This window comes from Cynoglossus semilaevis, chromosome 3 (assembly GCF_000523025.1).
Source record: "Cynoglossus semilaevis isolate Cse_v1.0 chromosome 3, Cse_v1.0, whole genome shotgun sequence".
In the NCBI taxonomy this organism is placed as follows: domain Eukaryota; kingdom Metazoa; phylum Chordata; class Actinopteri; order Pleuronectiformes; family Cynoglossidae; genus Cynoglossus; species Cynoglossus semilaevis.
In genome coordinates this window covers 365,804-389,536 of record NC_024309.1, presented here as the reverse complement: position 1 = coordinate 389,536, position 23,733 = coordinate 365,804, and the positions used below count along the sequence as shown (strand labels likewise).

General features: G+C 40.0%; 1 protein-coding gene across 3 annotated transcripts in view; it reads right to left on the bottom strand.

Annotated features, from left to right (window-relative positions):
* The window catches only part of arhgef4 (Rho guanine nucleotide exchange factor (GEF) 4), a 29,285-nt gene extending 5,821 nt beyond the window's left edge, over positions 1-23,464 (bottom strand). For 2 of the 3 annotated variants that reach the window (XM_017031749.2, XM_008307381.3), the window contains exons 1-6: positions 22,596-23,464; positions 13,372-13,523; positions 3,109-3,288; positions 2,764-2,964; positions 1,248-1,427; positions 514-746 (exon numbers count right to left, since the gene is read on the bottom strand). In XM_017031749.2, coding sequence (XP_016887238.1) covers positions 514-746; positions 1,248-1,427; positions 2,764-2,964; positions 3,109-3,288; positions 13,372-13,523; positions 22,596-22,839 — 1,190 coding nt within the window. In that variant the 5' untranslated portion in view covers positions 22,840-23,464. Of the gene's footprint in view, positions 1-513; positions 747-1,247; positions 1,428-2,763; positions 2,965-3,108; positions 3,289-8,760; positions 10,100-13,371; positions 13,524-22,595 lie in introns of those variants that run through there. The other variant, XM_017031751.2, reaches the window with a different exon arrangement.
* Between the last annotated feature and the right edge of the window lie 269 nt (positions 23,465-23,733).

Below are 23,733 nucleotides of genomic sequence, written 5' to 3'. Positions count from 1 at the left end.
GTATGTAGAGGTGAAATGCAGAATTGCATTCATTAATTCAGGAATGCAGCAGTTTTCCATCGGACCATTCATTGATCTATTGGTGATCAAAAGAAACAAGTCCCAGGCTGTAGGTGGATCCTGCAAGTAGATACTTGGAATTAGTCAGTCACTCCAGGATTTTGCGATATATACTGTGATATATCAAAATTAAATAGTAAAATTAACCAGTTCCTGTACAAAATATATCTATATAAATAGTAAAATTAACCAGTTCCTGTAAATTCAGAGCATTCTTGCATATTTGGAAAAATCCATGCAACTTTATCGCGCATGTTTGGAAAAATCCATGCAACTTTATCGCAACGTCAACAAACGTCTATTTTTCTTCTTCATCACGTGTTCAATCTGCTGAAAAATATATCAACTTGTATCCCAATATTGTGAAATACACCCAGCAGAAATACACATTTTGGGCTGCGACAAAAATTTGCCGAAAAAAGGACCAATTAGTTAAGCCACAAGTTGCATTACCTGTGCTGTGGGTTTGTGTATTTTAGCAGCTCTGCCAGCTGCAATGGGTACTTGCAGATCTTTTGGACTGGAGTGAGAAGAAAGCCATCTAAGGAAATGTCAATCATCTTCTGAAGCAGTCGGCAAGCTTCAAAGAAAAATATGTACTTGTTTACTTTCATCAGCTTGGAGAGCTGAATGCAGGCGCTAGGGTGATTGTTGCAGTATTCCGAGTAGATCTGGAAATTGGATTGCTGTACGAAACCAGGAAACATGGGAAGAATAAAGGTTAGACAGACAGAATGTCCCTAAGACATTATAAACACACAATTCTCAGACACTACACAGATGAACTGAAGGATAGTGTGAATGCAAGTTTATAAGTTTATATATTTGTGCACATGGCTTATATATATAAATATATATAAAAACATGTTTATATATAATAATAATAATGATAATAATACATTTACATTTACATTTATTTCATTTCTTTCTGTCACCCAAGGACACCTGATATATACATACATACATATACATATATATAGTCATATATGTGTGTATATAGGCTATATATACACACACACATATATGTATATATATATACACACACACTGACCTACAGTATACCAGCAACCTGAAACAGATTTTTGGAGGTTTTGCTCTGATGATCAGAAATAGAGCTGGTTCAAAAGTATGTTTAGCTTAAATGATAAAAATTATATATATATTTAAACTGTTTTGATTCATCTCACATGTTCCACAAAACAGCATCCAATCTCGCTGAGGTGTGGCTCTTCCTTGTTGAACTTCTTTTCCAAATCTTTCAGGAATTTCCTCTGGAATCGGTAGATTTCTTCGATGTTACTAAAGATGGTACAAAGCTGCTCCTCGTTGAACATATCTGTCCTCTTACGACACTGTTTGATATAACCCTGGATTAAAAGAGAAACAAACAAAACAGTGAGCTGAACACCTAAGATGCTCACCTACATTCCTCTCCCTCACTCCACTCCCACTGTGTCCCTGTTTACCTCTGTTTTTGTTTTCTTATATAATCCAACTTGTATGCTAGTTAAAAACAATGACCACATTCAGCACACACACATCATATCAGGGGGCTCTGTAGTGGTCTCAATGTGTCTGCAGCAGGGGTCTCCAAATCCAGGCCTTTCACATCTGGCTAGCAATGAATGTCAATAATAATGTTGGTCTTACAGTCCAGGTTTCTTTGGGTAAGCAGGGGAAATGTGATGAAAAGAACCTTGTGAAATACCTGCACGCGTTTCATTTGAAAGTTCCTCTGGGCATAAGACAACATTAGTACGGTATTAATGACATTTAATAATGTACAACACTAGAGCAGGCGTGGGCACACTTTTTGACTCACGGACCATGATTGTCCTAAAATTAAACAGTGGGTGGGGTCAGGAACAGATAGATGGAGTGTTCGTGTGAACTAAGATAAATGACATGTAAAAGTCATGCATAAAGGCTCAAATGCTTTTATCATTTTCTACGCCATCTATTAGGGAAACCTGGGTATTGCAGAGAAAAGGCAGAAGTATAATGATAATATAAATGAATTATATCATTTGGAAAAGTTGGGCGGGCCGGATTAAAAAGCTGAATGGGCCAATGACAGCCTCAAAAATATTATAGATTGAGGACCAACTAAGTGTCCCAGGTGTACCCTGCAATCGCCTGATGACTTTGAACAATTTCTGAAAAAATTCCTCCCCCATAGGAAACATTGTAAAATGGATTAATCCGTTCCTGTTTGCTGTTTGTCCAACAGCATGGTTTTGTGCTTAAATCAATCTGCAGTCAATCACAATATCACAAACATCGTTATTGACAACACTAGTTGTAGGGGGATCAATCCAGCCCGCTTGAATTTTGAAAAGTGAAAAATCTTTTGTCAAATTATATTGATTTTATTTATAGGCTTGAAAACTCAAATTGTGCTTATCTGTGTCCGGTGCTGCACCTGCGTCACCCCGCCCACCCCTCCATTATACATTTTAATTTATAATTAGAATGTACTTTACATTGTTTTTCATGGTCGTGTATTTAAATTATTTACTAAAAAACTAAAGCTAAAAAAATGATCTTGCCTCTACTTTGCGGATTTTCCTTTGTCTTGGTGGGTCTTGGAACGCAACTACTGCGATAGGAAAGGGACCACTGTATATCTATTGTGGTCAGAGCCTATAAAGCTGATGGACTGTAACAGGGATACATTGGGAAGAAGACTGATCTGGTACAAACCTCACAGATGTCTTTCAAGTGCTTGATGTAGTCTCTCTCTGTGCTCATGATCTCATTGATGACATTACTCCTCATCTGTTCTTTGCAGGGTAATCCAGGTCCCAGCAACAAACCTAAATCTGCCTGGTCTTTTTCTTTAGCGTGCATGTCTTCAAAATGGGCCATATATTCCTCCATGGGCTCGTCCTGGTTCACACGTAACTGAGGATACCAAAGCCAACTGACTTACACATTAATATCAGTAACTATTAAGATGTGCAGCTAGTAAATAATAGTGTATTCATATTTTATTTCAAAGAAATTAGAGTATCTATTTAATTTGTTGGTCCTAAAACTCCTTCTTACCCGCACAAAGCTGGCAGGAAACCAGCCTTCGATGTCCATGATGCGACCCCACCACCATTCCTTGTTTGTAGCATCCACTACTACGATGACATCGGCAGCTTTGAAGCCCAGCTCCTGATCGTCCATTGTGACATGGTCCCAAAGTGCCTCTGCATACACCATGCTGCCATCACTGATCAGCTGAAGAGACAGGAAAGAGATCACATTCTTCCTTTTCCACTTTTTAGCATGTATAAATTTATTATTGGACAGAACATACTTTATTCAGGTTAAAATATTAAATCATATCTAGTACAGGTGGCGCTTTGGCCCAGAGGCAATGTCTCTGTCATTAGTGTGGAACCCCAGGGTTCACCTCCTGGGCAAGTTCGAATCCCGGTTAGGGCGGTTAATACTTTCCAGTGGACTCACCACCCACAGGAAGGTTTGGGGGGTTGGTATGGTGCAATGTGATTTGAGTGGTGACTGCGGCCCCGCGCCCCGGTAACGGATAAGCGGATGAAAATGGATGGATTGATGGATGGATCTAGTACAGGACCATTACCAAGAGTTCCTTATTCCTGTCAGGATTTGGCAAGGATGTCAAAACATCTCAGAATCATGATTCTGTGATGACCTAATAACACTGTGTACTATTGACATTTAGATACGTTCGCAAGATACGTACCATCCTAAATGATGTAGGTAAGGGTTAGAACTAGATGGTTTCTACTGGTAACATGACTCAAATTTTTCAGCGTGAGTCGGTTTTACGTTTAGCCATCATAGCCAACAGCAGGAAGCAGGCAGGACCCAAATGCAGCACAAAGGAAACTCTTTTCAGGTGCAGCAGGTTTATAAGTGCAAAAGAACACAAACTCACTAGTTCACAAGGCATGAACTCCAAAACATGAACTCCAACATGGCACAACAAACGAACCATAATAATAACAATTATTAGATGAGGTGCTCTGGGCATGGCACCGTCCCCACACACTGCTCCCCGGGCGCTTAAAAGCTGCCCACTGCTTCCGTTAGGTGAGGGGTTAAAAGAGGCTCGGTTTCGTAGTATCCACGTGGTACAATGACAATACAGACCATAAAATAAAAATATAAAAAATAAAATTAGCCTTTTATCTTTGCTCTTACTGAATATCTTTGCTCCTACTGCTGAAAAAGAAAAAAAAGAACATGATGTGTGAAATTGCGTCCCAGCACAGACCGATAATTAAGCATGCTTTTTTAAGGCTGGATATTGTGTTATTTTTAGTGTGACACTGATCTTCAACCTGTGGTATTTGGGTGACAGAAATGCAGGAGGCGATGCTGAGCCAGTGTTACAAGTTATGACACTGCAGTGATCATATTTCTCATACCAACTCTAACCGTGGCTCTGGGAGGCTTATTCACTATGCTAAGTGCTGCTAAGCCTTAGCATCACAGACAACAAACCGACATCACTGCTGATGTGCGAGACATTATCTTTCATTTCATTTATTTTCAATTATATTTTCCGACACCCATGATCCATTGTGGTGACACATAGGAAAATAACAAAACAGCCCTTATAGCTGTTGCTAGGCAACACACTGACACCATCTTTACCAAAACGTTTCTCTTCAGCACCCAACATGTCTTCTCATTAAATATTAAGATCGGAAACTGGCACATATACTTTTTTTTTTTTGCTCTAACACTTTCTTTCAGGTAAACATTACACATGAAAGTATTAAATACTAATAAATAAAATGTCATATTCAAGTAATGAGATTACTTTTTTGATGGGAGCCATAGACTTTAAGTTCAAAAGATTTAAATGTAAAACCTTAGGTAGAAACATCGTACGACAACATAACTAGTGCTGCACAATTAATCTAATCGCAACTGCAATTGTGATTTCACACTTTGCGATTACATAACTGCATGAAAAACTGCGATTTAGTGTAAACAAGTGTGGAGTCACATCCACACGTTGTAGGGCAACCTTGGGTATAGTCACGTGACTACCTGGTTTTTACAGCAGAAAGCAGTGACCAACATGGACGCAGTAGAGGAACTGAGCTGGGGGCGAAAAATAAAAGCACCTTCTTTTGCATGCCGATACTTTGGATTCAGTTACAGCGATGTTGAAGAGCAAGACTGTGTAAAATGTACAACGCCATAGTCGCTACGTGCCGAAGTCGCAAAATGATCCGCATGCTGGACAGAAGAAATCAGTTACCCTCGCGCAACTTAACAACAAATACAGATACGAGGTTCGTTGAAATAGTTACGGTCAAGTTTCATTCAACCACAACAGACTTGTGGTCACGCAGGACCTAAAGTTTTCAAACTTGAATTTTTTTTTTGATATAAAGTTATAAATGAAATGTTTCATATTTGAATGTTTCAAGTTGAGAAATACACAAACTATCATTATTCTCCTTGTTCTGGATATTCAAGTAGGTAGACGCATGACATTTATGCCGTAATCGCAATCTTTCATTTTCATCAATTTTTTTTTAAACTAATTTGATCCCATATTTGGGAAATTCTTGTGTTAACAGCAGAAATGCTGTTAACAGGCTATCCCCATCAGGCGCCAAGCATTTGGTTCCTCTGGGAATCAAATCAAGGACTCTCTACTCTCTGCTTCTAAGGCAGGCGTGCTAACCGCTACACTATGGAACCTTCCATGCAGCACTAAACATAACATTGAAGTATTTTTTTTTAAATAAAGTTTTTGGAGCTAATTACAGCTAAAGACAATCTGGACAGATTTACAAGGCTCATTTTAAACTGGGCTTTTATGCCGTTCTCGCATTGTGCCTAAGTACGGTGTTCGCAAAAGTAATTTCACTACAAGTTTGCGTGCACACCGCCTGCAAGTTATGTCCGCTCTCTCAACTCCCAATGCATATGACCCAAAAGAGATGGGGGGTTTGATCCTAGATTAATTGATTCAGGTGCAAAGCCATAAAACTACTACGCTACTGATCAAATGACATCTCTGTGTCAGTTTAGCAATCGCGCAGAATTATCATTTTATCTCCATCCCCTTCTGAATTCAAATAAATCGGTTATCAAGTGTGCGGCGAATCCTGAATTAGAAGGCAGTGTAAACTATTGTCTTTACTTTTTTTTTAATCATTCACAAAATTATTCGCAAGAATAACTAATCTTACAGCTTTGTTCATTTATATCACTGCACCCAGGAATCCATTCTTAACTAGCCCAAGGGTTGGGAATGGACCTTTTTAAGGTTGGGTGAGCCAATCTTACTGTTCTGTTTTGATGGATTCCTAAACAGTATTCCGGAGAGAAAGAAACAGACACCTGTCACAATACCTGACAATCACAAATTGAAAAAATAACAGTTTTTCTATGCTGTATTAGAATACAGCATGTAAGATTTGTAAGACTTACGCCAAAGTAGGCCACTTTTTTTTGAGTGGGGGGTGCAAAACTTTTCTTATAAACCACTATCTCAGGCCAAGTTGCCAAAACAAAAGAAGATGAAAGGTCAAGAAGTAAATGAAATGCCATTGTATTGCAGATACATTTGTTTAAGAGTAAATTCAAATGAAATGGAAAATAAGTGTATCTTAGGAATTGAGATGGTGTGGATAACGTACATAGAGATAAAAGATATAGAAGTAATGCTATCAGTAAAACATGATCGCTGACAGGGGATGAGAGAAAGCGACTGTAGTGTAGATCACTGTTTCCCAAAAACTAGGACCCTCGGGTGGGTTGCAAGAGTTTTCTTTGGGTCGTCTCGCGTCATGTTTCCCAGGAGTTTACGAATAATGTCTATTGACTTGGGTCGCAAAGGTTTGTGACTTTTAAAATATGGGTCCACAGAAAAAAAGTTTGGTAGACTGTGGTGTAGATCCCAGTGAGACATATGATCGTTATGAAAACGGCTTGTACCATTTTAATGATAGCACACCTGAGAGGGTAGTGAAAATGAATATCAACAACATAATTACAGAAAACCTCAAATAATTGTTTGATTTCTCTTCGCTTTCCCTTTACTGTGAAGGGTTTTTGAATATTGTTAGTTAGTACTGATCAGAAAATGTGGCTAATAAATTGTTCTGCTCATTTCTGATGCCTGTGGACCTGTTGTTACCAAAAGGTAAAAAGACTCGAAAGGGCAATGATCTTAAGGCAGATCTTGGCAAACTCCAAATACGGTACACTGGGCTTCGAATTCGCCCTGCCAAATACTGGTATAAGGTATGGTGATGACTAATGTCAATGTTTCATGCATTACAACGAATCGATTGTAATTTCTGTTGATGCCACTAAATGTTGCCAGATATCAAATGTTCCAAATTATCTTTGAAAGTTTAGCTTTAATCTTGTACATTTAAAATAACATAATTTACATAATTTAAAGTTATATATATATATATATATATATATATATATGTGTGTGTGTGTGTGTGTGTGTGTGTGTGTGTAAGTCACAATTTGAACTTCATTTTAGCCAAAAACGTTGCCTACCTACCATAAGGTGATACTCATCTGAAAGCTTTCTGAATGCTGTTTTCCTTTTCTTTAATACTAAAAAGAAGCAATCATTTTCACAAATATTCCAGAAAACATATTTATTCCTCTTTGCCACAGGTCATTCATAAACAACCAACACGTACCGTCAGCAGTTGCGGAACTCTTTCATTTGTGTATACCGTAAAATCAAAGCATTAAAGATGCATATGCATACACAATGTACAGTGTAATAAGGTAGTTCACAGATTCAACTACAACCAGGCTGCTATTGTACAATGCAGATATTTGGAGAGCAATCATCAACTGGCGGCCAGGGGCCAAATCCATCCTACTGAACCGTCCAATCCAGCCCGCAACTGAAATCCAAAACAATCATCAAATAATAAAGTTAAACAAAACTGTGATTTGCAATTCATTTCATTAGGGTGTCCGACCCCCAAGGTGTCTGTCCAGAAAAACATCTGGACCTGTAGCTGATGTGCGTCATTGTCTATTTATCTTGGAAAAAAAGGTCAGATTTACAAATCTAACATCATGTTGTACTGAAGCAGACCTCTACTCAACTACATTTGAAACTTTCATTACACTGTCTTGGTTCACACTTTTAAATCATTCAACAATTGCAATTAATCTATAATGTTAGTACATGTTTACAAATGTTAGGAAACAGAAGCCCAACATATGAAGGGGGAAGGGGGGGGGCGGTCCATATCAATTAATGCAGGTCTCTTACACAGATATGGACATCATAAAAAATTACAAATTAAAATTTGCATAATTAGCTCTGGTGGTTGTTAAAGAATAAAGCAGGGTTTTGTACAATTCAACATAACCATTTGTTGTTTAAAAAAAAAAAGCAGATATAATAAAAATAAACTTCACAAACAAGTACGCAACGCTATCCCTCCTCACACTGAATGATCCTTGTTGCACCTCGATGGAGACCCATTCATTCCAGCAGCAATTTGCTCTTCAAAAGATCAGTCCATACCCGCCTCGGGTGCCATACCCGTTCTGGGTATCTGTTTATGTTCCCATCTTCAAGCATGTGCGTATGCGTGTGGGTCAGTGCAAGCTGGAATGTGTGAGCGTGTACTTGTTTTATTGGAAGGCCAGCAGAAACATGAGCACAACGTTGATGACGATGAGCAGCATCATGATGATGAAAACCACCACCTTCTGTGTCTCTGGAGGAAGGTTGCAGCGCAGCAAGGTGTTAAACATTCCCGTCCTCTGCCGGTTCCAACGCCCTGAGCCGGTGCCGCGAGCCATGAGTCCTGCAGCCTCCTCTTTTTCCTCCTTCTCAGCACAGGCGCCCCTCCCCCGTTGCCTTTCTATTAGCCCTGAGCGTTCACACCGCACTTTGTCGCCGCGTCCTCCAGCCCCGCCGTCCCTGTTGCAGTCTTCAACTGCACTCCTCCTTCTTTGCTGGGCAATAATACCCGCTTCGTTTGCTTCTCCAGCCACTTTGCCGACTGATTTTCACCCGGGCCTGCCAGTGGAGGCTGGGTGCTTATCTGTGTCAGCGGTGTAAGAGAACCGGGCTCTGAGAGGCAGACAGGGATTTTTATGTGCTGTGCATCCCTCCCACCCCCGTTGTTACTCTAGTATTCCTCTTTGATGACCAGGCACCTCCCCTCACCTTCTCCTTGCTGTGTTCCACCAAATGTGTCTCCTCCTCAGTAAGGATGTCAGGAAAAAAAAAAGATGTCAAATAAAATGCTGTATCCTTTCAGTCGATGCTAATTCCGGCAATTCTTCAGTCTTGTTCTTTCACTGCAGCCAGCATGAGCTCAGTCATTTCAATCCCATCATCCTTCTTCACCTTTTTTTCCTCTCACTCTGTCTTTCTATCTCTCTGACCGCCTATTTTTTTTTCCCTTTGCGCATGGAGCGCTCCCCAGCTATCCATTGAGCTAACTACAAAAATCCCCTCCTTTTCCTCTTCCTTTCTTATATTTATTTATTTTGTGTTTTTTTTCCCACCCTACCCTTGCGTGAGCAACAGCCAATCACAATGCAGGAGGTGTCACCGTATGCTGGATACCAGAGTAAGAGAGGCAGGGCCATAGCAACCACTGAGCAACCATCGAAATAGAAAACGGTGGAATCAGTTCGAAGGAGGCAATCAAAATAATGGATTGATCAATGGAGGAAAGGTTAAGGAGTGTCTGTGTTCATGCCTGTGTGCCTTTGACTCGGTCATAGCCACCATTTGATAATAACTACCATTTAATAATTTGCAACAACAACAACGCTATGTGGTGACTGACCATTTTATCATTACTTTGAGTTTGTTAGTATTGAACATAGATGCACTTTCCCGGCCTAGAGGTGGTGCTTTGTGCTAATCTAAAGCCTTGTTTCATGATTCAAGTGTACCCTATCGACATTAACAAAGATAAAGCGAGTCCTGTAGTGTGAACCCATTTAGTTTTGTACAAGAAATAATGCTGTTCAAATGCCCAATCAAACTGGTTACATGGTATGTAACCAGTGTGCTAGCAGCTAGCCAACAACACCCTAGCATGTAATGTGTGGGCCATGCTGATAACAGTGTTTACGAGCAGGTAAATACCATGTAATGAACCATGCTGAAAACAGTGTTTACGAGCAGGTAAATACCATAAAGACGTCACCCAAAGTGTACTAGTGACCACAAACCGCTGTTTTAGCAGAATTTAAAAAATGAACCATTGGTTTACAACATTTACCAAATTAACTAGGCTAGTCCAGGCTAACACTGCCAACAAGCATTCTCTCTTCTAATGAGCAGATCAAAATCTTAAGAGCTGCATTACTGTCACTTACTAGGTAATCAGCAGATCAAAATCTCAAGAGCTGCATTACTGTCACTTACTAGGTCTATTTTTCACTGGTACGTATTTCATCTCGTTGACCTCACATTTACTTATACCAAAAAGTAAACAAAGACGGGCGAGAAATATTTTGTAAACCTTCACAGGCTTAGTTTGTATACAGGCTATACTTTGCATACTATAGCTTTAAGAACACAGAAATGACATCATATAAAGCAAAATTACCAAGTCATCACATACAATTATAGCTGTATAAATGTAAGCCTTTTTTATATTTATGCTGCGGCGAACAGAAGTACAGTGACTCCTCTGTAGGCTCATGACAAAAAATTAGAGCTCATAGATTATAAAATGTAAAGATCTCGATATATATATGAATGTAAGGGCTATTAAATTGTTTTTATCTGATTAATCACAGGTAAACTCTGGATTAATCTTGATTCATTTGGATTAATAGAGATTAGTTAACATTACAACATTCAACATGCTGTTAACTGCAACTAATCCAACTGAATGTAATTATTTGTATAGAACAAAACTTTGAAATTTGACTTCCTAGAGTTGGTGGATAATTCTTGTGCATCTTGATGGTGGCTTGTAGAATGGTTCTTAAACTCTGGTGGAGCTGCTGTCCTCAAGTTTTAATCGGTCAACAGTCCCTTGCTATCCATTCGACAGACTAGACTTATTTATTGCACTGCTCTTGGTCAGGCTAGTCTGACGCGAGCTGGGCCTCTGACCTGAAGTTAATGCCTCACCAACCACAAACAATGGCCTTGAGATGCTATTTAAAGACTCAAGGTCCTAATCAAATGGAAAAATCTTCAGTGGTGTGTAAAAATTTGGTGTTTTTATGATCTGGAAACATCCGTAATCTTGACATGTATTGAACCTAGCAATGAACATGGGAACATGGGCTGCTGGACATCCCTCCATAAGTGCAGTGCTCTTTATTATAGATTCAAGACACTTCCTGATGTTGACTCTTCTCCTCATCTGGAAATGTACAGTATGAAGAGCTCATCATTCCAAAAGTTCTATTAAGAGCTCGAAAGGTATGTATTTTAGGTTTACAAGAACTGATGACAAAATAAAACAAAGCGTAACCTATACAATGGTACAGTTACATGCATTGACAGTGAGTGAGTTATTTACCAGTGCTGACACTTTAACGGACTTACATTCCCCTTAGTGTTATTGAAGGCAATTACAACGGATTCTGGGTTTACGCTGTCTTTGACCTTACAGCGTTTCGCTGTTTTGTCTCCACTCCGCCTACGTATAAAATTGACTAAAAAAGTCTTGTTCTTGCCTTTATTCTGACGAGAGAGTTGGATTGGTTTACACATTTTGGCCATATGCATAATTTTGCTGTGCTGTCAGCTTTAAAATTCTCGGGGTTTGTCAGACCAAATTGTAGAGCACACTGTCCATGTAGTCTTCACTGCTGTTTGCTGCGACTAACTCCATGTAAAAACAAAATTTTCCTGGTCAACAGGTTCGCTTTTTCTACATGTTGTAATGGCCCTCCAACATTAACAAACCCGATGGAGACTGTGCTTTTTCAGAACTTTTATTGGCAACAACCAACAATCGAGCTGCTGTCACAGCCTCATATCCACAGGGTACCATGATCCACAGAGCACACAGTGGTAGTCACTCTGTGGAGAGCTAGCAGACCTACACAACGGCTATAGATCAATCTCTTACAAAATGGTGGAAACCTCGATTGACAGATGCCATGTTTCGGGCTAGATCAAGGATATGGATGTATGAGATGGTGAATCTGATGCAACTGTACCAAGGTTGGACGCAAAGGTTTCACCGTTCAGTCCCTCATTAGGACACTGAAAGTGTTGGGAGTGATGGCACTCAAGAAGGGGAATCAAGAACATCACAGAATCTGCAGAAAATGCATCAAGATCACTGTGGATCAAACTGCATACACAAGTCAGGGCTTGACATGGCTGGGTCGCCTCGATGAGCACGTAATGATGCAAGATTCAAAAATTACATCAAGGGCAACTGGACAGAGTAGGTTTCTTGAGGACATTTTACCTCTTATCCAAGAGGCTTCTTCAGTTGTGAAGAATATATTTCCGATATTACATTTTTGCTGATATCCAATATGTCGATATTGTTCGAGCACTTAATTTCCTATTCTGATAGCATCCTATACCGATATACAGTATATGCCTGATAACACAATGCCTAGGTTTCGCCCAGATGATGTGACCAAAAAAGTAGTAGAGATGTCCAATAATATTGGCCAACCCGTAGTAGAGATGTCCAATAATATTGGGCAACCGATATTATCGACACAATCTTAGCATAATTATGTTCTGGGTTTCTCCAAATGATGTGTCCCTTCTCTCGAACGAACAAACAAACAAAAAAGCTTCCATTCCTACCAGTGAAACAACTCACATGAAGAATTTAAAAGAATATCTACCTTTGTTAACTGTCATAAGTTCATGTTTTCACCTAGTACACAATTGATGACAAATCAACACTGACAGTGTTCCAGGCTATTCCAACATCAGATCAGAGCAGGGGTGTCAAACATATGGCCCGTGGGCCAAAACCAAGCCGCTAAATTTAATGAAGTGAAAAAATGCTTCATGTTGGTGCTGTTTTGTCAATTTTTATTTAATTAAATATGAATATTTTCTAATATACTAGTAATTATTTGCAGGAAAACAAGGGGAGAAAAACATCAACTTATTGTTATTTATAGGTTATAATGTTATATAATGTTATATAATGTTATGATTGTACTGGTCCGGCCCACTTGACATCTAATCAGGCTATATGTGGCCCCTGAACCAGGATGAGTTTGACACCCCTGGTTTAGATGGTTCAGATAACTAGTAGCTTAACATTTTGAGAATAGTGTAATCTCTATCTATCTAGCACTGACTGACAATAACTGATGACATGTTCAAACATGCGTGATCTTATGTCCTACCTCATTGATGGCAAGCTGCTCCCCACCACCTCCTCCCGGATGGCCATATCGATATCCAGGAGAGCGGATGTCATCATACAGCAGTTCATCCTCGCTTCCCAACTCGTCACCATGTCCCGGCTTTTCGGATGCCCAATCAGGAATAGTCACTGCTGTAGTTGAAAAAAAAAACCCCATAAACATTCACCTTGGAACTGTTGCTATTGAAGGTGCTAAATAAATGAAGAAACACAGAACAAGGGAAAAAAAATAAAAATAATATAACAACAGAGCTGTTTGTCAACCTTTTTAAAGTAATTTAAGCCAAACACACTCATGTAACAGTGTTTCCATCAAAGAATTCCTCATTATCACCAGGTACCAGCCTGCTTCTCAGCTTTTCCTTTGTGGTTAGAGGAATGACACTGAGTTTCCGTCAAATGTTCATACAGTTTTGAAAAAAAAAAAGATTCAGAAAGAAAAGAAATCATCAGTGCTAAAGAAGGGTATGGAAAAAATATTCTAAGACAACAATAATAGTCTGCTACATGCACTGATGCAAATTTAATATTAAAATTACTTCTTGGTACATTAATAATATTAATAAAAGCCAATAATAATAACAATAATAATAACAACAAGTTAAGATATAGTCACTGAAGAATAAGGACTAGCCAACGTGACCACTCTTCTCTGATTATGAGGTTTTTCCAGGCTCTGAGGAAGTGAACTAAGTAGAGATGACAGTGAGATGAAAAAACAAGGTGGGGGAGGGAAGGAGAAGAGGGGAGGAATGGACTGTGTTTGCCAGCCGGTGCTGCACTTTTCTTTTGCTTCAGTACATGGGCAGTATATGCAGTACTCTTAACTATCTATCTATCTATCTATCTATCTGTCTACCTATCTATCTGTCTGTCGGTCTGTCTGTCTATCTGTCTGTCTGTCCGGCCGGCCGTCCGGCAGTCCATCCATCCATCCATCCATCACCATTGATGATTGCACGTTGGCTGCGAGAGCTACTATACTAAAGTTCCCATAAAGATATCATTAAAAATACCTTGCAAAATAGACTTTGTCACAATTTTGAAAGACATACATTATTCTTCAAGTGTGAGTTTCAACAACTCAGCATTTGTTTGGATAATCTGCTGAAATCTATAAATGTCTCTCAGAACTAGCTTGAATGATTTCACCTGCTTTGTGACAGAAATACAGTGGGTACGGAAAGAATTCAGACCCCTTTTTTCACTTTTGGTTATATTGTAGCTGTTTGCTAAAATCATTTAAGTTCATTTTTTCCCTCATTAAGGTACACACAGCAATCCATATTGACAGAAAAACACAAAATTGTTGACATTTTTGCAGATGTAATAAAAACAGAAAAACTGAAATATCACATGGTCATAAGGATTTAGACCCTTTGCTCAGTATTTAGTAGAAGCACACTTTTGAGCTAATACAGCCATGAGTCTTTTTGGGAACAAGTTTTTCACACCTGGATTTGGGGCTCCTCTGCCATTCCTCCTTGCAGATCCTCTCCAGTTCCGTCAGGTTGGATGGTGAACGTTGGTGGACAGCCATTTTCAGGTCTCTCCAGAGATGCTCAATTGGGTTTAAGTCAGGGCACTGGCTGGGCCATGTACTGAGTTGTTGTGAAGCCACTCCTTGGTTATTTTAGCTGTGTGCTTAGGGTCATTGTCTTGTTGGAAGTTGAACCTTCGGCCCAGTCTGAGGTCCTGAGCACTCTGGAGAAGGTTTTCGTCCAGGAGATCCCGGTACTTCCTTCGATTGCAACCAGTCGTCCTGTCCCTGCAGCTGAAAAACACCCCCATAGCATGATGCTGCCACCACCATGCTTCACTGTTGGGACTGTATTGGACAGGTGATGAGCAGTGCCTGGTTTTCTCCACACATACCGCTTAGAATAAAGGCCATAATGTTCTATCTTGGTCTCATCAGACCAGATTATCTTATTTCTCACCATCTTGGAGTCCTTCAAGTGTTTTTTAGCAAACTCCATGCAGGCTTTCATGTGTCTTGCAGTAAGTAGAGGCTTCCATCGGGCCTCTCGACTGATGGAGGACTGCAGTGATGGTTGACTTTCTACAACTTTCTCCCATCTCCTTACTGCATCTCTGGAGCTCAATCACAGTGGTCTTTGGGTTCTTCTTTACCTCTCTCACCAAGGCTCTTCTTCCCTGATTGCTCAGTTGTGCCACTGTGCTCTTAGGAACCTCAAGTGCAACAAGATTTTTTTGTAACGTTGGCCAGATCTCTGCCTTGCCACAATTCTGTCTGTGAGCTCTTCAGTAGCAGTACCATTGACCTTGTGATTCTCATTCGCTCTGACATGCACTGTGAGTCTTATATAGACATATAGATATAGATATTTGGCTTTCCTAATCAAGTCCAATCAAGTAAACCCAGTATATGAAGGCGTAGAACCATCTCAAGGATGATCAGAAAGAATGGACAGTACCTGAGTTAAATTTAGTGTCACAGCAAAGAATGAATACTTATGACCATGTGATATTTCAGTTTTTATTTTTGAATAAATCTGGAAAAATGTCCACAATTCTGTCAATATGTGGTGCTGTGTGTACATTAATGAGGAAAAATGAACATAAATGATTTTAGCAAATGGCTGCAATGTAACAAAGAGTGAAAAAGTTAAGGGGGTCTGAATGCGTTCCGTACCCACTGTAAATATGTAATAACCCAGCCCCCTCACAAATGGTGGCTGTTAATAAGGTGTGTGACAAAATATGGATACTATCATATTTTTTTGCAGCACATTATTGACATACTTGTGCCAAATACTGATAACTATGTTAGCCATCACCATTCCATCATTCTTAACAGATACTTTCAGAAAAATGTGTTGTAATTTTTCAAGCCTGAGCTACACCAGTATTTCTCAATTATTTTCTGCAATGCCTCCCCAGGAGACGAAGTTTTTTCACACCCCTTTTTGACCCCAGCATTTAAATACTATTGAGCACAATCCACTGTATGAGCTGCTAGCGCATTCCACATACAATCTCTGATTATCAAAAGATCAATAAAATGAGCTGCTCTGCTGCCATCTAGTGACCGGATGCTTGTTTTTGTTCAAGCGCAAATAAAAACAGTTTAATGAAAGTTCCCTATCGCGCCCCCAGTGACACCTCACCACGCCATCCCAGGGGGGATGACCCTCACCACTATTTGAGAAGTGACTGTGCTACACCATGTGTTCACAGACAGCGTAGCGCACACAGAAAGAATCTGGAGGGAGGGAGACAAATACAGTCACTGCATAGATTAAATGCTGCAGGAGAGGTGGACAAATGAGTAAAAGCATGAAATGCAGCACAATCTGGATTCTGCTTTTTTTGTTTGTTTGTTTAACATATTTTCATTTATATTTTGTTTTGGGCAATATTTTGTTTACAGTTAGGCTTGTAAGCAGCGCAACTTTACTAAGAAGGAGCCATTGTTCAGTATGCACTTTGTTTTACATTTGATCTGTTTTACCCAGATATCTGGATGTATCGTGGATGACATTTATTGCAATATATTGATACTCCCAGTGAAGTTGCATCATGATATTATCGTTATTGTATCGCAAAATATTGTGACAGTATTGTATCGTTAACGTAACATTATTCAATGTTACTTTCATCTACCAGGGACCGTATTGACAATACAGTTCCCCTTGAAGGGTAAATGGAAGTAAATGGAAGACTGTATAGATCAGGGGTCCGCAGACCAGTACCAGTCCATAAGTCATTTGGTACCGGGCCGCAGTGGGACACAGTATAAAAATGTACTTTATTTTTACTAATTTCATTCATTCGAAGAAAGTCCAGTCATATCCATTCACTTCCTTTATTGAAAGATAATCTGGCAATATTTTAAAATAATAGGTCATTCAGACTATTATTCATGGAGTGATCACATAATTTTACATTCAGATGTTTTATTTTGAAAATGTAATGATCCTTCAGTGCTCAGCACCTTGGTACCGGTCTTTAGTAATGGGTGGTACTGGCTGACGAGTCCTTGGGAACAAAAAAGGTCGGGGACCACTAGTATAGACGTAACAGAAAAATACATGTTTCTGCAACTGATTATTATATATTTAAGCTACAAATATTGTTCATTGCTGTGTAATAAAAACAACTTTGAATTTCTTAGGTTAAGAAACTCTACTGCATGGACTTTACTAAATGCTTTTTAAGCTTCCGCGGGCCACACAAAACAGCTTGGCGGGCCGCATTTAGTGCCTGGGCCTTGAGTTTGACACATATGATCTACAGTGACACACCCCTCAAAAATTTGTATCATTGTGGCCAAAAGTGTTAAAGAATGCTCACTAAAAAGTAAAAAGTTTACTTGAATCAATGTTAAAAATGAAAAGGACTCGACCTAGCGAGAGTCCAAATGACTATAGAAAACCTCTGAGCAAGTGATCTGAGGAGGGATGACAGAGAGATGACAAAACAAAGAGGGGGAGGGAAGGACAATAGTGGCACGAATAGACTTTGTGCCAGGCAGTGCTGCACTTCACTTTAGCTTCAGTACATGGGCATTAAATGCAATACTCTTACAGACAATAGGACATTATCCATGAATTTAACGTTGATTGAAGGACTGTGTTCCAGCTCCTGAAAATGTATTTTTTCCCTGCATGCTGCACACTGTTGGGCCTGTAGCAATGTTTGTTCATCAGCGGTCCCCAACCCCTGGTACGGGGACCAGTGTTGATCCATTGGTCACTTAGAACCTGGCTGCAGCGGGACACTGTTCAAAATGTACTTCAGTTTTACTAATTGACTTCATTCAAAAAGAATCCAGTCATATCCCTTTACTTGACTTACTTAATAAAAGATAATCTAGCAATGTTTCAAAACAATAGGTCATTCAGACTGCGATACTAACAGAATAAAGTCTAAAATATGTTTTGTTTCGAAAATGTAATGATCCTTCAATGATGGCACATTATGTAAGTAAGACAAGTAAACCTTCTCAATTCTTTTTGACCTTATTTTGATACTGCACATTTTTTTTCGTCATTGTTTACCCAGGTTCACTGTCAGACTGTGGGCAACAGTATATATCTAAATTCTGGAAGGCCTTTTGCTCTCTATTTGGTGCTGCAGTCATTAGTCAGACCCGGACTTATTGCCTGACTTCACAGAATCACTCTACTAGCTCAAACAGCTCACATGGGTCAAACCATGTCCTTATCAACTTAGTCTCTTTATTCCTGTTTCCATGGGTACCAGGTGCTGCTACTGCAACTGAAGTATGGTGGTCCCGCCTTGCAGTCAGGCAATATTGATCTTATATTAATCAAATATCTCATATTTGGGAAATTGTTGTGTTATATACACAATACACAACCGATACACTAACCGAAAATCAGACCTGGGATTCTCATTTATTGTGTTTTCTAATTTATCATGAATCCATATACCAGTTGAACTTGTGTTGTTTATATCATGGAGTTAATTAGATGCTAAATTAAAAAATTCAATATATAAAATTTGCACCTGAAATCTACTACCCAGTGGATGGATACCACTATATTTGTTTTGGTTTTTTGTTTTCAAGTAATTGACAGAGTATGGATGGTATTTTACTGTTTCTTTTTTAAAGAACAAAACAGATACATAGAAATGTTCAATATGTCAACATATTTTAATTAAATGTGTGTTAAAATTGAACTATATACACAGATATTCAGAAATACCAACATACATAAATGCATATATACATATACACAAATGAAGGCTTACAGAGACTCCTTCCATTCAACCAAAAGTCTGTCCAGGTGCTGCACAGAACCATTTGCCTCTGCGCTGCATATGGCCGGTAACTTTGCAATTACTTTTACGTGCAGCTTACAGATGTAGGGGTTATTGTTTTTTTTTTTTTGTTTTTTTTTTATGGTTCTTTTTTGGTTGGTTCCCTCTTCCTTTTGCTCCTTATCCTTCAGAGCTGCCTTTTTCATTCTCCACTCCCGATGCCTGTTGAATGCTTGAGCCAATGATGATGATGATGAGGAGGAAAGGAACATGACCAGATTCTGTTACATTTAACTATGTTAGAGTCATCATAGAATAATAAAATATATCTATCTACATATGAGTAAATGACAACTATTAGCATATATTTAGAATATTAATACTAAGAGAAAAATCTAGATAAATGTGCTTATAATATATGTTTAATAAACATGTATACACATCTACATTAATATAGGGTTGGTATCACCGTATATTGCAAATATGTTTAGCCTTACTTTACCTGGTTACCTTTACCTGTGTATATATTAATTAAGAAAATAAACGTATCTCGAATAGCTTAAAAGTACAATAATGTAAAATCAACGGTGTCTGAAAGTACTATGACATTAAATCTCAAATAGCTTAAAGTACGATGATATTCACGTCATATACTTAATTAAGTAATGATACTTAGTAGTCTTTACTACTAATCAAATAAATACACAAGCAAATGTAAAACATCTTTCAATCGTGTGTACTCACTTTTTATTCTGGCAGATGACATCGATTGCGGGGAAAATGTATTCATTCCGACTGATTAAATGATCGGAGTCGTAAAATGCAACAGCGAGGTGGAGGCTCGCGGCAGAAGCTCGCAGCAGAAGTATGGGTGGTACCTCAACAATTGGCTCTTTTGGCCTCCTTTTATTCGGATATGCGTTAGAAAACTGACTTTGTTGGGACGTCTTAGGACTTTGTTAGGACATTGTTGGGAAACGTTAGGACTTGTTAGTAATCGCTTTGACGGGGAAAAAGCTCACGGTACGGCCACCGTGACACACAACACTATGAATGTGTAAAATCATGTGATCACAAAATTTCACGACAGATAACGCCGTAAAAAGCTTTCAACTGTTGTTCCCCACAATGACCCCTTCAGATGGTCACCCTCTACAACAGGCATTGCTAACAGGCATTGCTAACCTGTGGCTCGGAAGCCGGATGCGGCTCTTTGGCCTATTTCATGTGGCTCTTACGTTTATGTTAAATTTTGCGTTCAGGTTTTTTAATGTTCACAAATCTCATGTACATGGGCGTTGACACAAATGACTTGGAGGGAAAAACCACAGAGTGGTGCCCCCACGACCTGGTAACGGATAAGCGGATGAAAATGGATGGATGGATGGATGGATGGATGGAAGACACTATCAACAATGACAGTGCATATTAAAACCTTTAACGATGTGTACCCTTAGGCCAGTGTCCTCCCAATCTCCTGTCCTTTTATTGAATTAACCACTGTACGAGTTGCTGGCACCAGCATTCTGCATACAATCCCAATTATCAAAATAAATCAATAAAATGAGGTGGCACATTGGCCCAGAGGCAATGTTTCTCTCATTGGTGTGGAACCCCAGAGTTCACCTTCTGGGCAAGATCGAATCCCGGTTAGGGCGGTTGGTACCTTCCAGTGGACTCACCAGCCGCAAGAAGGTTCAGGGGGGTTTGGTACGGTGCAGTGTAATTTGGGTGGCGGTCATGGAGACTGCTGCCCCCACGACCTGGTAACGAATAAGCAAATGAAAATGGATGGATGGATGGATGGATGGATGGAGTGGCGCTTTGGCCCAGAGGCAATGTCTCTGTCATTGGTGTGGAACCCCAGGGTTCACCTCCTGGGCAAGTTAGAATCCCGGTTAGGGTGGTTGGTACCTTCCAGTGGACTCACCACCCGCAGGAAGGTTCAGGGGGGTTGGTACGGTGCAATGTGATTTGGGTGGCGACTGCTACCCCTGTGACCCAGTAACAGATAAGCGGATGAAAATGGATGGATGGATGGAAATAAATCCAACCTGATTGATTTATGTGCTTGTTGGGGGGGTGGGGGGGGGTAACTTCTTCTGCCAGTTTTTTTCCTTTGCAGCTTGCAAGGATCAATCTTATGACGTTCACATGGACTGCAGGCAAGAAAAATCAGAGCCGCTGAATACAACTCCGGTACCTGTAGTACATAAGTCAGACCTGTGTGTAGTACTGTCACCCCCATTCTAACATACTAGCTCCCCGTTAAAAGGTTACAGGGGACCAGTGCTGTGCTTATGAACCTAACAGGACAACTTTTGCACTGTACGTGAAAAACAGTGTCAGTTTTCTTTTTACTCCATTGCCCTTGTAAGTAATTGAATATGTTGAAAACTTTACATTGATAATGTAACACTTGTTATAATATTAGTATGAATGGAGTCCTTTATTCATCCCACAATGGGGAAAGTGTATTTTTGGTAAGTAGCTGGGTTCTATTTGCTTCAACAAGACACTATCAAGGTGCTTTGGCCCAGAAGCAATGTCTCTATTATAATATTAAGCAATGTCTCTGTCATTGGTGTGGAACCCCAGGGTTCACCTCCTGGGCGGTTAATACCTTTCAGTGGACTCACCAGCCGCAGGAAGGTTCAAGGGGGTTGGTACGGTGCAATGTGATTTGGGTGGCGATTGCTGCCCCCGCGACCCGGTAACGGATAAGTGGATGAAAATGGATGGATGGATGGATGGTTGGATGGATGAATGGATCAATAAAATGAGCTCTTCTGCTGCCATCTAGTGACTGGAGGCTTGTTTAACGTTAAAGCATGAATTATGAAAACTGAAGTCCACTCTCGCGACCCCACTATTTGAGAAGCACTGCGTTATGTGCTGATTCACTGTAAAGAGTCACATTCGACTAGGGCTATGCAATTTCTTGATTTACGATATGGTTTTTAACTCCGAATGATGCAAAAAAAATGTAATTGAAAAATACGATTATCACTTAAATGATTTGACACGCTGTTCTCTGCAAGTATACACTTATATTGTTTTTTTTATCCCAAACTTTACCACATGCACACTTCCATCCTTCTGGAGACTTAGGGATGTGTTCTGATATGGGTGTTTTACAAAGAATACGGTGGAACCTTGAGATACGAACATAATCTGTTCTGGCCCTTTTAATTATTATTGAGTTCTTACCTTCAAGACAGACAATACAGTAGTGGTTATTGGCAGCAAGTGCCAATGTCATCAACACAGAACACATATTCAGACCAACCCCCGAGGGCAAACTAACGTCAGGGTATATAAAATGTGTTCTGCAATTGCATGCGCTTACAAGCAGTCATCTGTCAGCATCCATGTTTGAAGGAACTGTATACATTAAAAAACAATAATGCACCATATGTTTTGTCCGTCTTTGTGTGAAGCTGATACACTTACCTGTGGTAGAGTGCAGACTCTCCAAGCTCCAATAGCGCGACAGGACCCCCTTCAGTGTGCCACCTAAGCTTCCTCCAACCATACATTTACCCACCCTGAGACCTTCGTCCACAATGTCTTTCATTCCTGCACTCGCGGTGGGGCTGCCACCATCGGAGTCAGACCCTGGTGACAGCCCGAGGCTGCCGGAGCTGCCTGCGGGCAGTGGCACGCCCCCCTCCGAGCATTGCTGCTGAGTCCGCATCCTGGTTTGGATGCACGACAAACGTTAAGCGGTAGAGTACGACTTGAACAGTGTAGGGGTGAGACGAAATGGGGAGCGGGGAGCGGGAAGGGGGGCAGGAGGGGAGCAGCGGCTTTATTTCCTAGACAGTGGAAGAATGCAGAAAAGGTGGAAGACGAGGTGGCAACATCGGCATAAGGAGACGAAGGAGGAGGTGTTGGCCCGCTGGCTGACGTCTGCCGCTGCTTATCTATTCGCCGAGGCACGCCGTCAACTTGCTGCTTCCTCCATCCAGAGTTATGGCAACACTGCACCTTTCCTCCTATCTAGTCAACGTTGTTTTGCTGTTGACAGACATCCATGTAGGTCCAGCCTCCTCCCTTGTTTTTCTGAGTCTCTGTGCCCCTCCCGACCGGCTTTTCTTATTTCTTCGTTTAACTCTCTCTGTCTCTCTCTCTCTTTCTCTCTCGTGACATGACTAGGGCTCCCTCAGGGGGGTTTCAGCTGCATGAGTATGTCATTTGGCTACCTGTGTTTAGAGCGCCCTCATAGTGCAGCATGCAACATTGATTAGATTTTCACATATGTACAGTACCTTCTTGCAATTTTACCATTAATGTTTTGTAAGTGTTTTTTTTTTTTTTTTTGTAACTGCAAAATGTAGTTATGAAACTCATTATGTCTTGGTGAAGATAGATAGACAGATAGATAGATGATAGATAGATAGATAGATAGATAGATAGATAGATAGATAGATAGATAGATAGATAGATAGATAGTATGTGCATGTGCATACACACATGCACATACACTGCTCCCCTTGGTGATGGGTTAAAAGCAGAGGCTGTTTTGTTGAAAAAAAATATATATATACACACCTACACATACCTACATATGCACATGTGTAAGCAAATA